The sequence below is a fragment of the Mauremys reevesii genome, linkage group 4, assembly GCF_016161935.1.
Source record: "Mauremys reevesii isolate NIE-2019 linkage group 4, ASM1616193v1, whole genome shotgun sequence".
Classification (NCBI taxonomy): domain Eukaryota; kingdom Metazoa; phylum Chordata; order Testudines; family Geoemydidae; genus Mauremys; species Mauremys reevesii.
Genome location: NC_052626.1, coordinates 148,737,781 through 148,753,080, shown reverse-complemented (window position 1 = coordinate 148,753,080; position 15,300 = coordinate 148,737,781). Strand labels below are relative to the sequence as shown.

At 60.2% G+C, this 15,300-nt stretch overlaps 1 protein-coding gene across 1 annotated transcript; it reads right to left on the bottom strand.

The window, feature by feature from the left end:
* Positions 1-196: 196 nt before the first annotated feature.
* LOC120403297 (zinc finger protein 11-like) lies at positions 197-12,072 on the bottom strand. The gene is made up of 4 exons (XM_039534243.1): positions 11,925-12,072; positions 6,254-6,355; positions 2,620-5,620; positions 197-1,073 (listed from the first exon to the last, which is right to left on the bottom strand). Exons 1-3 carry the CDS (start codon positions 12,010-12,012, stop codon positions 2,637-2,639), a joined length of 3,174 nt encoding a protein of 1,057 aa, XP_039390177.1. The 5' UTR covers positions 12,013-12,072; the 3' UTR covers positions 197-1,073; positions 2,620-2,636.
* Positions 12,073-15,300: the final 3,228 nt, after the last annotated feature.

Genomic DNA, 15,300 nt, shown 5'->3' with positions numbered 1-15,300 from the left:
TTCATGGGTCCTCTTCCATAGCTGGCAAAATCACACATTGGGGAAACACAGGAACAACTGCCCCAGAGCAGGTCAGTAGCAGCCCGTTAGTCTAGTCTGTAAAAAAAAAAAAGAGTACTTGTGGCTTAAAGACTAATAAATAAATTATTTGTATGAGCTTTTTCGTGAGCTAAAGCTCACTTCTTCGGATGCAGTGGGCCCATCTACCCGGGTATCCCACCTCTACCAGTGACCGTCCCAGCTGCTTCAGAGAAAGGCAGATCAACCCTCTCGCCCCCCGCTGGACAGTTCTGGAGTAACTTGCTCCCAGGGAAAGGAAGATCCCACTCAAGCCCCAAGAGGTCAGACCCCAGAGTAGGGTGGGTTTCATTTCCCTCCCCTCGCCTCCGACTATTGCTTATTTTGGGTGAATAATGGAGTTTTCGGTTCCGTGGCAGGTCTGAAAAATTGGAGGGGAACAAAAATGCAGGTTTTGGGTCAAAATTGAATGTTTATGAAATTTTCGGCAAATCAAAAGTTGAAAAAAATCCCATCTGGGGTCAGACAAAATGTTTTGTTTTGCTTCTGAGCCTTGGCTTTTTGTCGTTTTTTAACGCTTTTGAGTTGTCATTTCAATCAAACCAAGGGAGGTTTTGAAACAAGCCGCCATTTGCAATCAGAACTCTGAAACATTTTCCCTTTTTCGGGACTGATTTTAGGGGTTTTTCCAACCAAAACCATCCGCTGAAACGGACAAGGAACTGCAAACGGCTTCACGGCATCTGCACGTTTCACCCCCAAAAAACTTTTGGCCGAAAAACGTCTCCCAGCACTAGTTATTCCAAAAGTCCTATTGACAGTCACACCTTTGAATGCCCGCATTATCCTCCGATGTTACATCCTTAGTTTAGTTTATTTTTAATTCTAGGCTCTGCTGTTATGTAGTTGCAGGTAGTTCCCCTGGCTAAGCAGAGCATGGGGCGAAAACAATCCCTGGATCAGCTCTCAAATCCCAGCCGCTGCAGTTCGAGGGAAGGTTCCCAGCTGAGTTCCTCCCGGGCCGGGAGATGAAAGACACGTGTAACCGAGTGGCCCACATGGGAAAGGATTGGGGGGTGAGATCTCAAAGACCTTCACCAAGGATGTTGGTATACGTAGCCCCATTTCACAGCTGGAGAAACTGAAGCACAGAGGGGTGACATGATTTGTCCCAAGGTCACCTGGCAGAGCTGGGGAGAGAACCCAGGAGTCCTGGCTCCCAGCCCCCCTTGCTCTGACCCACTAGACCCCCACTCCCCTCCCAGAGCTGGGGAGAGAACCCAGGAGTCCTGGCTGCCAGGGCACTGCCCATTAGGCCACACTGCCTCCCACGCCTGCCTCGAGGCCCGGAAAGGCTCCCATACAGAGGAAGAGACCTCAGCTGACTGGAGAGGTGACATGATCCCAACTGATAAGCACCTAAATGAGGGGGTTCGTGAGACCAGGGGGCTCCTGGAGCGAGCAGACAGAGGCCAGTTGGGAGCCAATGGCTGGGAGCGGGGAGGAGAGAAACTCAAAGTGGGTAGAAGAGGAAGGGAGCTGGGTAACACCACCCGGGCCTGGCTCATCCCGCGCTGAGATGCGGCCACCTCTGGGGCGGGGCAGCTGGGCAACAGCCGCAAAGCGACACCACCCGGGGACGGCTCGCCGCTCCCCCGCCCGTGAAATCGGATCCCCCAAACAGATCCCAGCATGATCTAAGTCACGTCCGTCTATTATATCTCAGCCCGACCCCCTGCAAAACCAGCCACTCCCCCGCCAGATCCAGCCCGACCCCCTGCAAAACCAGCCACTCCCCCGCCAGATCCCAGCACGAACCCCTGCAAAACCAGCCACTCCCCTGCCAGATCCCAGCACGAACCCCTGCAAAACCAGCCCCCCAGATCCCAGCACGACCCCCCGCAAAACCAGCCCCCCAGATCCCCCACAAAACCAGCCCCCCAGATCCCCCACAAAACCAGCCCCCCAGATCCCAGCACGACCCCCTGCAAAACCAGCCCCCCCGATCCCAGCACATCCCCCTGCAAAACCAGCCCCCCCGATCCCAGCACGACCCCCCACAAAACCAGCCCCCCAGATCCCAGCACGACCAGCCCCCCAGATCCCAGCCCCGATCCCCACAAAACCAGCCCCCAGATCCCAGCACGACCCCGCAAAACCAGCCCCCAGATCCCAGGACGATCCCCACAAAACCAGCCCCCAGATCCCAGCACGACCCCCGCAAAACCAGCCCCCGATCCCAGCACGACCCCGCAAAACCAGCCCCGATCCCAGCACGACCCCCCGCAAAACCGGCCCCCCCGATCCCAGCAGAACACCTGGCAAACCCAGGCTCCCCCAGATTCCGGCACGATCCCCACAAAACCAGATCCCCCAGATCCCAGGGCAACCTCTCCCATCGCCAAACCAGACCCCTGCCAACCGGATCCCCAGACCAGCCACCCCCACATCCACCAAGCTCCCCTTCCTCGCCCCCAGCCTCCTGTCCCAGAGCCCTCAAACCTTCACGCCCCTCCGGCGACCCATGTGCCAGCAGCACCCCCTCCCTCCTTTGTCTATATTCCCCCCACCCCCAGCCCAGTCTCGAGCTCTGAACTTGCCGGGTGGCCTCGGGGGCCTCACACCCTGTCCCCCACGTGGTTCTGGAGGTGTTGTAGGAGCACGGAGCCCCCCTGGGAGCCTTTGCCACATTCCGGACGCGCCAGAGACATCCTCCCGTCCCGGCGGGCGGCCGTGGCCGGGCTGCGGCCCGAGGGCTGGAGGCGTGGCCGAGCCAGGGCCGAGCCGCCGGGAGGAAGGGAGCCGTCTGCCGCGTGCCTCCGTGGGCCACGCCCGGCCACGTGGTTTCCCTGGCGCAAGAGGATGGCGGAGATCTCGGCACAGCTCTTGCGGCTCTTCTCCCCGGACCCGGCCGGCTCCCCTCCAGCGTGGACCTCCCGGTGCTGGGCCAGGGCTGCCGCGTCCGGGAAGCCGCGCCCACACTGCGGGCACCGGAAGGGCTTGGGGTGGGAGGCCAGGTGGCGGGAGAGACCCGAGCCCTCGGCAAAGCTCCGGCCGCAGTCGTGGCATTTGTAGGGTTCGGTGGCCGGGCGCTGGATGAGGCTGGCCATTTCGCCCGAGCCAGGGCGGCCGCCGCTGGCTGAGCCGTCGGGGAAGGGATCTGCCGCGGCCCGGCCTCTTTGGTGGACGCCCGGAGCCGCGTGGGACGGTTCCACCCTGGGGTGGCCTTTTTCGTGGACACCAAGCTCTGAGCTGTCACGGACGGGCTCCCCCTCGGCGTGGCTTCTTTCGTGGGCACCGGCCGCCGAGCACTCGTGGAAGGGCTTGGCCGGGGCCGGAGCCGAGCTCACCCCGAGCCCCTGCCCGCAGTCGGGGCACCTCAGCTTCTCCCTGATGTGGTTCCTCTGGTGCTGAGTGAGGGCAGAGATGTCGCCAAAGCTTTGCCCGCAGTCGGGGCACTTGTAAAGCTTTTCACGCATGTGGGTGATCTGGTGCCGGGTCAGGGCAGCACTGTCCTTACAGCTCTGCCCGCACTCCGGGCAGATGCATGGGGCATGGATCTCCCGGTGCTCGGCCAGCGCGACGCTATCTCCAAAGCTTTGCCCACAATCGTCGCAGGTGCAAGATGAATGGATCTCCTGGTGCTTGGCCAGCGCTGAGCTATCGCCAAAGCTTTCCCCGCAGTCGTTACAGATGCAAGACACATGGGTTATCTGGTGCTTGGCCAATGCTAAGCTATCTCCAAAGCTTTGCCCACAATCATCGCAGATACAAGATGAATGGATCTCCTGGTGCTTGGCCAACGCTGAGCTATCGCCAAAGCTTTCCCCGCAGTCGTTACAGATGCAAGACACATGGGTTATCTGGTGCTTGGCCAACGCTGAGCTATCTCCAAAGCTTTGCCCACAATCATCGCAGATGCAAGATGAATGGATCTCCTGGTGCTTGGCCAACGCTGAGCTATCGCCAAAGCTTTCCCCACAGTCGTTACAGATGCAAGACACATGGGTTATCTGGTGCTTGGCCAACGCTGAGCTATCTCCAAAGCTTTGCCCACAATCGTCGCAGATGCAAGATGAATGGATCTCCTGGTGCTTGGCCAACGCTGAGCTATCTCCAAAGCTTTGCCCACAATCGTTGCAGATGCAAGATGAATGGACCTCCTGGTGCTTGGCCAGTGCTGAGCTATCGCCAAAGCTTTTCCCGCAATCGTTGCAGATGCAAGCCTCCCGGCTCTCCCCGAGCCCCCTGCCTCCCGCCCCGCCGCTATGCCCTTCCTCCTGGTGCCGCTGCAGGGCCTCCTCCTCGGCGAAGCGCTGGCCGCACTCGTGGCACACGTGGGGCCGCTCCTCCATGTGGATGCGCTCGTGGGTGATGAGGTTGGAGCTCTGGCTGAAGGCTTTGCCGCACTCCCCGCAGCGGTAGGGCTTCTCGCCGGTGTGGGTGCGGCGGTGCTGGATGAGGTGGGAGCTGCGGACGAAGCTCTTCCCGCACTCGGCGCACTGGTAGGGCTTCTCGCCGGTGTGGATCCGCTGGTGGCGGATCAGGGTGGAGCTCATGCCGAAGCTCTTCCCGCACTCCCCGCATCGGTAGGGCTTCTCGCCCCGGTGGATCCGCATGTGCAGCGTGAGGTTGGAGCTGAGGCTAAAGCTCTGCCCGCACTCGGCGCAGGCGTAGGGCCGCTCCTCGGTGTGGCAGCGCTGGTGGCGGGCCAGGGCCGAGCTGAGCCCGAAGGTCTTGTGGCAGGTGGGGCACTTGTAGGGCTCCACCCCCATGTGCAGCCGCTGGTGCTTGACCAGCGTGGCGCTGTGCCCGAAGCTCTTCCCGCACTGCAGGCATTCGTAGGGCTTCTCGCCGGTGTGGGTGCGCTGGTGCTGGATGAGCTCCGAGCTCTGGATGAACGTCTTCCCGCACTCGGTGCACCGGAAGGGCTTCTCCCCGGCGTGGATCTTCTGGTGCTTGACCAGGTTGGCGCTCTGGGTGAAGCCTTTGCCGCACTGGGCGCACTTGAAGGGCCGCTCGCCGGTGTGGGTGATCTGGTGCTGGATGAGGTCGGAGCTGCGGTAGAAGCTCTTCTTGCAGTCGCCGCACTGGTAGGGCTTCTCGCCGGTGTGGGAGCGCTGGTGCTTGATGAGGTTGGTGCTCTGGCTGAAGGCTTTGCCGCACTCCCCGCACTGGTAGGGCTTCTCGCCGGTGTGGGTGCGCTGGTGCTGGATGAGGTTGGAGCTCCAGCTGAAGCTCTTGCCGCACTCGGAGCAGCGGTAGGGCTTCTCGCCGGTGTGGGTGCGCTGGTGCTGGACCAGGTGGGAGCTCTGGGTGAAGCTCTTCCCGCACTCGGTGCAGGTGTTGGGCCGCTCGCCCGTGTGGATGCGCTGGTGCCGCACCAGCTTGGACCACTGGGTGAAGCTCTTCCCGCACTCGTTGCAGATGTAGGGGCGCTCGCCCTTGCGCTGCGGCGGGGCAGGGGGCCGGGCCGAGGAGGACGGGGGCTCGAGGCGGGGCGGGCGGCCCGCTTGGGTCCAGGAAAGGTTCTCCCACGGCCACTCGGGGCCGGCGAGCTTGGGATCCTGGGGAGGTTTGTCCTCCGGCGACGTCCGCTCCGCTGGGGGAAAGGGAGAGAGAAAGATGATACGAATGTGTCAGGACCCCTGGGTTCCATCCCAGCTCTGGGACAGGAGTGGGTTCTAGTGGTTGGAGCAGGAGGGGCTGAGAGCCAGGACTCCTGGGTTCTCTCCCCGGCTCTGGGAGAGAAATGGGGTCTAGTGGTTGGAGCAGGAGGGGCTGAGAGCCAGGACTCCTGGGTTCTCTCCCCGGCTCTGGGAGAGAAATGGGGTCTAGTGGTTAGAGCACGGGCGGCTGGGAGCCAGGACTCCTGGGTTCTCTCCCCGGCTCTGGGAGGGAAGTGGGGACTAGTGGGTTAGAGCAGTGAAGGTTGCACCCCCGCTACAGGACCAGGTATAAAACCAAGGAGGTCTGACTCCCAATCCCCCTCCTCTAACCCACCAGATCCAACTCCCTTCCCAGAGCTGGGGACAGAACCCAGGAATCCTGGCCCCAGTCCCCCCTGCTCCAACCCAATAGCCCCCACTGCCCTCCCAGAGCTGGGGACAGAACCCACGAGTCCTGGCTCCCCGCTCCACCCCACTCCCCTCTCAGAGAACCAAGGAGCCCAGCCTCAGTCGATTCCTGGAGAGTCTCCAAGCTGGTCTCCCCCACTGCTCATGTGTGTGGGTACCTCCTGAGATCTCCCTTTCCTCGGAGCCCTGGAGATCCGGGACGCTCGGCTCTTCCCCTCTCTCCATCCGGGAGGTCACAGCGGGGGAAGAATCGGGATAATCTGCACACGGAGAAAAGAAAAACAGATAATTGTACAGGGAGGAGAGAACCCAGGAGTCCTGGCTCCCAGCCCCCCCTGCTCTAACCCACCAGACCCCACTCCCCTCCCAGAGCTGGGGAGAGAACCCAGGAGTCCTGGCTCCCAGCCCCCCCTCCCGCTCTAACTCACTAGACCCCACCCCCCTCCCCTCCCAGATCCCTGTCCCCACAGGTGTCAGTGGGGGTCACTCCAGATTTACACAGGGGTCACCGAGATCCGAATCCATCCCGACACCTAATTCTGGTGAGAAGTGGAGCAGGTTCCCCGGCACGATCCCCAGGAATCTGCCTTCCTGGCCTGGGTTATTCAGACGAAATTTATAGCCCTTGTCAGTTTCCATGCAGGTTTTTGGGGTTTTTTTTATCTTCAAAGCAATTAGAGCGCATTAGCTAATTAATCCTCCCCGCAGCCCTGGGAGGGAGGTATTCTTAGCCCTGCCTGACACACCGGGAGCAGAATTAGAACGGTGAAGTAATGTGCCCGGGGGCACGCGATGAGTCAGTGGCAGGGTTGAGAGTTCGGGCTCCGAAATCCCTGGCTGCAAGCCCAGCTCACCCCGATTAGGGACAGGGTCACTGAGATCAGAACCCAGCCGTGACTGCACTGGGGTCGCTCCGGATTTGCACCAGGATCCGGTCCTGACTTCCTTGAAATTGGATTTAGCTGCTTCGCTTTAACTCCTCAACTCGGGAAACCCGGACCACGTGTTTGGCTGTTATCCCTTTAAAAACCTGACACCACCTTCCCCCCCTCCTTGTGTTTTCAGCAACTTTAAAGCCACCTAACAGCCTGTGGACTCTCTTAATTACTATTAGGATTTAAATTACAGTAACACCATTCTGCTGGGAGTTGGACGGACCCTGACTGAGATCAGAGGCCCCTGTAGTGTCAGGTGCTGCACAAACCCAGATGGAGATCGGGCCCTAGCGCACAAGGTGCTGCACTATATAAGACGCCACTTTTCTTCCAGAGCTCAACATAGAACCCAGGAGTCCTGGCTCCCAGAGCCCCTGCTCTAACCCACTAGACCTCACTCCCTTCCCTGAACCGGGGATAGAACCCAGGAGTCCTGGCTCCCAGAGCCCCTGCTCTAACCCACTAGCCCCCACTCCCCTCTCAGAGCTGGGGAGAGAACCCAGGAGTCCTGGCTCCCAGCTGCCCCTGCTCTAAGCCACTAGACCTCACTCCCTTCCCTGAACCGGGGATAGAACCCAGGAGTCCTGGCTCCCAGCTGCCCCTGCTCTAACCCACTGGACCTCACTCCCCTTCCAGAGTGGAGGATAGAACCCAGGAGTCCTGGCTCCTACCCCCCGCACCTGTGCCCCAGCTAGAAAGATAGGTGCAATCGATCGATTTGGGTGAGCAGAGATTTTTCACCCCATCTCCACCAGTTTCAGGACGGCTCCTTCCCGTGCAGCCGTCTACTATTTTTGCGGGATTAAAAATGGGGAATTCGCCTAGCGACGTTGTTAAGAACGACGACAACCGAGCACCACTCTGCAGCGAGGCTTTTAGCCGAGCCTAAGAGGCTAAATCCAAGAGGATCAGGTGGCCAGAACTTTGAATCCAAGAAGATCAGGTGGACAATACACTGGCCAGCAGTGGAGGGACCTGCAGAATGGAGGTTGGTTTAGTGACATTTATTATCATCGTAATAGCGGGCGGGAAGGGGTCTCCTAGGACACGTGGTGACCGCAATTGAAGCCCGTTGCGTCTTGTCCTGCCCTCCGCGGATAAGAAGAACAATCGATCGCCCTGCTTTTTGTAACCCTCTTTCATGTGCTCGAAACCGGTGCTCGTGTCCCCGTTCTGTCTTGTCTTCTCCAGACGAGACCAACCCCGGTTTTCCAACCTCTCCTCGTAAACACGTTTTCTGGACCGTTCCCTCCTTTTTGGGGCTCTTTCTCCACCGCGCGGGGCCCAGAACTAGACACAGCTGAGGCCTTAGCAGCACTGAGCGCAGGGGGAGAATGACTTCCCGGCTCTCGCCTGCAACACCCCACAACACCATTCGTGCGGGAGGGGGGTTTGCCAACCACGTCACCTTGTTGACTCATATTTCATCTGTGATCCACTCTCAGCCCCGGGTCCTTTTCTGCAGCTCTGCCTCCTAGGCCGTCATTCCCCGCTTTGTATCTGGTGTAGTAAGACGAGGCCCTGAAATATAAACTCTTGCGTCAGAGGCCTAGTCTGAGGCCTGAAGCCTGAACCAAAGTACTTCCAGGCACTGCTAAGCAAAAGCTGGGCTGTGAGCCAGAGGCAGGCCCCGCTCACAGAAACTGGTGAGAAGAGGGTTGTTAGAAGCAGGTGTGTTCACACATAAGGGCTAATAAGAGGAACTTGGCACCTAGACAGCCTGATACAAGGACACTCCATAGACATAACGAGGAACAGGCAGGTGCATCTTAGACAGGACAGCACGATGGATAGATCTGTATGTCTGGAACAACACGATCAAGGGGCAGACAGCACCTAACGAGCCAAGGGGCTGTACCTCAATCCGTCAGGAGGGATGAGTGAGCTGTCCTGTCACTGTATAAAAGCAGGTCCCGGAGCGCGCGTCTTTGGCCAGCCTAGGGGACAGTGGAAAGTCCTGCCATTGACTGAGCCGGTCCATTGCCGGGGGCACATATTCGTAGTACGTCCTGTAGAGTCTATAGGAAACTATGACTGTGCGTCGTTTGACCATAAACCTGGCTCGGGTTCCTTCGTACCTCACTAGAGCCTGTGGTCTTCGGGGGTCTCTCGGGGTTTGCTGTGTCAGCGATCTGCAGAGCCGGGGCAGCACGCAGAGGGAACACGCCCGCAGCCGACTGTTGTCATCATCGCACAAGAGCAGAGCACCACACCGGTAGCTACTCACAACGTCGGGGTGACGCATTGCTCCTGCCTGAGCTTCAGACTTTGCATGGGTCCTTCCTGAATTTCATCCTGTTTAAACAGCCGGGTCCAGGATGCGGCTGACGTCCGGTAGAACCCAGGCCGGGGAACGGCACCCGCTTCCCCGGGTAGGGAGCCCAGTCACTTGTGTCTGGTTCAAGCCTCTTGCGGGAAGGCAGCCAGTCGAGACGGGGAGGCCTCAAGAGACGGAAAATCCACCCCGGCCCTTAGGAGTTTGTTCCAATGGATAAGCACCCTCAGCGGTGGAAAATGTGCTGCCTTATTCCACACGGGAGTTCGTTTGGGGTTAGCTGCCGGCCATGGATTTTCCAGCTCTTTCTCTGCTAGGTTCAGGAGCTCGTCAGCAGCAAGAACTGGCTCAGGTCGCCCCACCAGCTTCCTTTGGCTGAGCTCGAAGTCTCTCGCTCGCAGAGGCTTTCTCCCGCCCTCGCCTCGTGTTTGTGGGGCCACGTCCCTGCCCCCAGAACGGCCAGCAGCGCTGACGCGCTCGTTAATGTGGCCAGGGGTCCCATTAGCCCTTTGTAGCGCGGGGAGCCCGTGCTGGGTTGCGTGGCTGTTACGAACCCCAAGTCTTTTCAGAGTCACTGCTTCCCAGGATTCAGTGCCCACTCCCCTCCCGGAGCTGGGGCTAGAACCCAGGAGTCCTGGCTCCCAGCCTCCCCCCACCGGACCCCAATCCCCTCCCGGAGCTGGGGCTAGAACCCAGGAGTCCTGGCTCCCAGCCTCCCCCACCGGACCCCACTCCCCGCCCGGAGCTGGGGCTAGAACCCAGGAGTCCTGGCTCCCAGCCTCCCCCCACCGGACCCCAATCCCCTCCCGGAGCTGGGGCTAGAACCCAGGAGTCCTGGCTCCCAGCCTCCCCCCACCGGACCCCAATCCCCTCCCGGAGCTGGGGCTAGAACCCAGGAGTCCTGGCTCCCAGCCTCCCCCCACCAGACCCCAATCCCCTCGCGGAGCTGGGGCTAGAACCCAGGAGTCCTGGCTCCCAGCCTCCCCCCACCGGACCCCAATCCCCTCCCGGAGCTGGGGCTAGAACCCAGGAGTCCTGGCTCCCAGCCTCCCCCCACCGGACCCCAATCCCCTCCCGGAGCTGGGGCTAGAACCCAGGAGTCCTGGCTCCCAGTCTCCCCTCTCCAGCCCACCAGACCCCACTCAGGAGTCCTGGTTCCCGCCCCCCCTGGCCCTAACCCACTAGACCCCACTTCCCTCCCAAAGAACCCAGGACTCCTGACTTCCAGTCAGGCAACTTTGTGGGGCCTCTCCGAAGCCACCCCAAATCTGGAACCGTGGACACAAGCCCTAGACAGGGTGCGTCTGGGCCAGTCTCGCCAGCCTCCGACGGAGAGGGAAAATCAGCCCCCTCCACCGTGCGTCTCAGCCCACGGACGCCGCTCGCTCGCCCAGCACCGCGATGGCACAGACGATGCCGGGCTGTACTTTAACACAGCTCAACCCCTCGTTCACCCAGGGATTAGCAATGACCCCACCCCCCATCCTGCCCCGGTTACCTGCGGAGCAAGGGCAGACACTGGCAAGGTTTGAACAGGCACATTTCTGGGAGCACCGGCACCTCTGACCCCCACTGACTGGGTTGGGTGTCCCTGCTGGGCTGAGGGGTGGCTCCCAGCCCCCAATAATACTGCTCAGGGCGGGGGCTGGGACCCAGGACTCCTGGGTTCTTTCCCCAGCTGTGGAAGGGAACTGGGGTCTAGTGGGTTAAAGCAGGGTAGGGGGGCTGGGAGCCCGGACTCCTGGGTTCTTTCCCCAGCTGAGTGGGATCTAGTGGATTAAAGGAGGGCAGGGGCTGGGAGCCCAGACTTCTGGGTTTGTGGGTGTGATTGGAGCTCGGACTCCTGGGTTCTCACTCTTGCACTGAGAGAGGAATGGGATCTAATGGATTAAACGGGGGAGCCCGGACTCCTGAGTTCTCTCCCCATCAGAGTGGGGGCTAGTGGATTAAAGGGGGGAGCCCGGACTCCTGGGTTCTCTCCCCAGCTGAGTGGGGGCTAGTGGATTAAAGGGGGGAGCCCGGACTCCTGGGTTCTCTGCCCAGCTGAGTGGGGGCTAGTGGATTAAAGAGGGGAGCCCGGACTCCTGGGATGTCTCCCCAGCTGAGTGGGGGCTAGTGGATGAAAGGGGGGAGCCCGGACTCCTGGGTTCTCTGCCCAGCTGAGTGGGGTCTAGTGGATTAAAGGGGGGGAGCCATGAGCCAGGACTCCTGGGTTCTCTCCCCAGCTGAGTGGGGGCTAGTGGATGAAAGGGGGGAGCCCGGACTCCTGGGTTCTCTCCCCAGCTGAGTGGGGGCTAGTGGATTAAAGGGGGGAGCCCGGACTCCTGGGTTCTCTGCCCAGCTGAGTGGGGGCTAGTGGATTAAAGGGGGGGAGCCATGAGCCAGGACTCCTGGGTTCTCTCCCCGGCTGAGTGGGGGCTAGTGGATGAAAGGGGGGAGCCCGGACTCCTGGGTTCTCTCCCCAGCTGAGTGGGGGCTAGTGGATGAAAGGGGGGAGCCCGGACTCCTGGGTTCTCTCTCGCGCTGGGCGGGCTGGTGCGGCTGAGCTGCGCCTCCCTCTGAACCGCCCCCCCCCGCTCCCCTCCATTGTTCCCGCTGGCGCCCCCGGGCCCCACTCACCGCTGCGGCCGGCGCTGCCCGGGGAGGGGGAGCGCGACGCCCCCCGCCTGCCCGAGCGCAGAGCCGCCCCCAGGGCCCGGGCTCGCATCCGGGCTCCCCCCGGGCCGGGCGCAGGGTGACTGGCTGGCGAGCGGAGGAAGGGCCCTGTACGTAGCCTGTCCCCAACCCACCCACCGTTACGCTACTTCCCGCTCCCGCCTGCTCCCGGCGCCAGCAAGGAGCGAGCTCGATGGGCCTGCGGCAGCTCGGGCCGCGGGTTCGAGCCCCGCCTCCGCCGCGGAGCCAGCCGGACTCCTGGGTTCTCCCCGGCCCTGCGAGGGGAGGGGCGGGGGGTCTAGTGCGTCAGGGGCGGGCCTGGGAGCCAGGACTCCTGGGTTCTCTCCCCGGCTCTGGGGGCCAGAGAGGGGGCTGGGAGCCCGGACTCCGGGGTTCTCTCCTGGCCCTGCGAGGGGAGGGGCGGGGGGTCTAGTGCGTCAGGGGCGGGCCTGGGAGCCAGGACTCCTGGGTTCTCTCCCCGGCTCTGGGGGCCAGAGATGGGGCTGGGAGCCCGGACTCCTGGGTTCTCTCCTGGCCCTGCGAGGGGGCTGGGGCTTAGAGGGGGGAGGCTGGGAGCCAGGACTCCTGGGTTCTCTCCCCGGCTCTGGGGGCCAGAGATGGGGCTGGGAGCCAGGACTCCTGGGTTCTTGCCCCAGCTGTGTGAGGGGAGTGGGGGCTGGTGGGCTGAGAGACCAGACTCCTGGGTTCTCCCCCCTGGCTTGGGGGGGGGGGTCTAGTGCAGGGGTTCTCAAACAGGGGGTCACGAGGTTATTACTTGGGGAGGTCATGAGCTGTCAGCCTGCACCCCAAACCCTGCTTTGCCTCCAGCATTTATAATGGTGTTAAATATAAAAGAAAGTGGGTTTAATTTATAAGGGGGGGTCGCACTCATAGGCTTGCTGTGTGAAAGGGGTCACCAGTACAAAAGGTTGAGAACCACTGGTCTACTGGGTGGGTTGGGGCGGGGGCCTAGGAGCCGGGACACCTGGGTTCTCTCCCCGGCTCTGGGAGGGGAGTGTGGTCTAGAGTGTCCAATCACAGCAAATAATTCTTGCTTGCCCACTACCATGTCTCTCTCCTCTTCTGGTTCAAATTCTCTTGTCAGTTACACAGGTGCCGCGTGCCACCAGTGGGGTTGGTCTGGTATGTAGGGGAAGGAAATATGTAGATGTTTGTGTTTTGGGGGGTACACACTTCTGGTTCCTAGATTGCCCCCCCTAGACCCCACTCCCCTCCCAGAGTCAGGGAGAGAACCCAGGAGTCCTGGCTCCCAGCCCCCCCTGCTCTAACCCACTAGACCCCACTCCCCTCCCAGAGCTGGGGAGAGAACCCAGGCGTCCTGCGGTAAATGCAAGCTGAGCTTGTTATCCCATTTCCTGGCCACACCACCTGGGGCTTGAATTCAAACACCCCCAAGCGTCACGAGACTGAAGATAAAAAATGGCGAGCGTTGGGGCCGACTTCTGAAATTGCTCCAGTTACAAAGTGGAGAATTGCAGTGCTAAGGGAACCCAGGAAACCCCAGCCCAGAATCTGCTGCATAAGGGGGTGTAAGCCGGGCAGACGGGGCGGAGGGGGGGGCCACACCTGGAATATTGCATCCAGTTTTGGGCCCCCGCTACAGAAGGGATGTGGACAAATTGGAGAGAGTCCAGCAGAGGGCAACGAAAATGACCAGGGGGCTGGAGTACGTGACTTATGAGGAGAGGCTGAGCGAACTGGGGTTATTGCAGAAGAGAAGAGTGAGGGGGGATTTGATAGCAGCCTTCAGCTACCTGAAGGGGGGTTCCAAAGAGGATGGACCTCAGCTGTTCTCAGTGGGGGCAGATGACAGAACAAGGAGCAATGGTCTCAAGTTGCAGTGGGGGAGGTTTAGGTTGGATATTAGGAAACACTATTTCACTAGGAGGGTGGTGAAGCACTGGAATGGGTTCCCTAGGGAGGTGGTGGAATCTCCTTCCTTAGAAGTTTTTAAGGCCCGGCTTGACAAAGCCCTGGCTGGGATGATTTAGTTGGGGGTTGGTCCTGCTTTGAGCTGGGGGTTGGACTAGATACCTCCTGAGGTCCCTTCCAACTCAGGTCATCTATGATCCAGAGCTGGGAGCCAGCCAGGGCGTCTTGCTTGGTATCGGGGAGTCTGGGCCAGGAGGTCTGTGAGCCCTGTTGCTTCTGAGGAAATATCTTGCCTTCCCTGCCCCTGGGCTGCTCCCTGGTAGCCAGTGATCTGAGCACTGCAGGTGCTGCCCCCTAGCCGGGGGGCATCTGTCTGGGCTCACGCTCAGCTCCCGCCCTATCCTGCAGCCCCGAATCCCCCTCTGAACTGAGTGGGGGGAGGGACTAACTCCACCCCAGGAACTGCCCCTCCCTACCTAGTCTGGTCTGCCCCAGTTGATGCCTCCAGTGCAGCTGGCAACGGCCACCCCTTTGCGCTTCTGGGATTGGTCTGCTGGAGGATAACAGCCTGCTACCGCTGCCAGATGATGGAGTGACTCCCTTAGCTCAGCTAAGGGAGTCTGTTAGTCTATAAGGTGCCACAGGATTCTTTGCTGCTTTTAGCTCAGCTGGAGTCTTGTAGCTGTTTCAGTTGACGGCGTTACTCCTCTAGTGTCCTGGCTCCACTGAGTGGCTCATGCTAGAGGACAACAACCTACTGCCACTCTCAGAGCCAGAGTCCACAGCCCCTTAGGCATATAAACTGAGGACTCAAGATTTCCTTCCTGTGCTGATTCCCCCATCCTGTCCCCACTGGCATCACTCCCACTCCCTCTCCAGCCACTGCAAGGATCATCAAGGGAATAGTGAATGCCAGAGTTGGCAGGCAGAGATTGAGAGGCGCAAGGAAGTTCATGTTCAGAGTAATGGGCTCAGGCTCTCTGCAGACCTAGGCAGGGTGGCTGCATTGGTTACAAGCAGGACAGCTCCCCCATCTCAATGCAATGGGCTCAGGCAGGCATCAGTTGCCCCTGGAACTTTATCTCCCAGGGTTGAAGGAGAAACTGATGACACCAGTCCAGTATTTCTTTGGTGCAATCCTGTTTATTTACAAAGGGCAGACACAAAGTCCTGTTTCCCTGACCCTAAGTGGAATCAAAATAGCAGGAGACAGTTTCTTTGCTCACAATCCCATGCCTACCTCCAGCCAGCGCACTGCCCAAAAATCTCACCCAGAGCTTTTTCTCTTGGGGGGGGGCACTCTACCAGTATTTTTGTCAAAATGAAACACTTTGATCGCCCTGAAATCTAATTTGCTTTTGGAGAGAATGCCAAAAGCGTCTACACCTGTTGGAATCTCTCCATCCTTCACGGGAATCGCATTTCTATGCCCACATAAACCCCTTTC

Coding starts and splice junctions, on each gene's coding strand:
- LOC120403297 (XM_039534243.1), bottom strand. CDS start 12,012: ATGCGAGCCCGGGCCCTGGGGGCGGCTCTGCGCTCGGGCAGGCGGGGG. Junction 6,356..11,924: donor GGGCAGCGCCGGCCGCAGCG/GTGAGTGGGGCC, acceptor CTCCGTGTGCAG/ATTATCCCGATTCTTCCCCC. Junction 5,621..6,253: donor GGAAAGGGAGATCTCAGGAG/GTACCCACACAC, acceptor CCTTTCCCCCAG/CGGAGCGGACGTCGCCGGAG.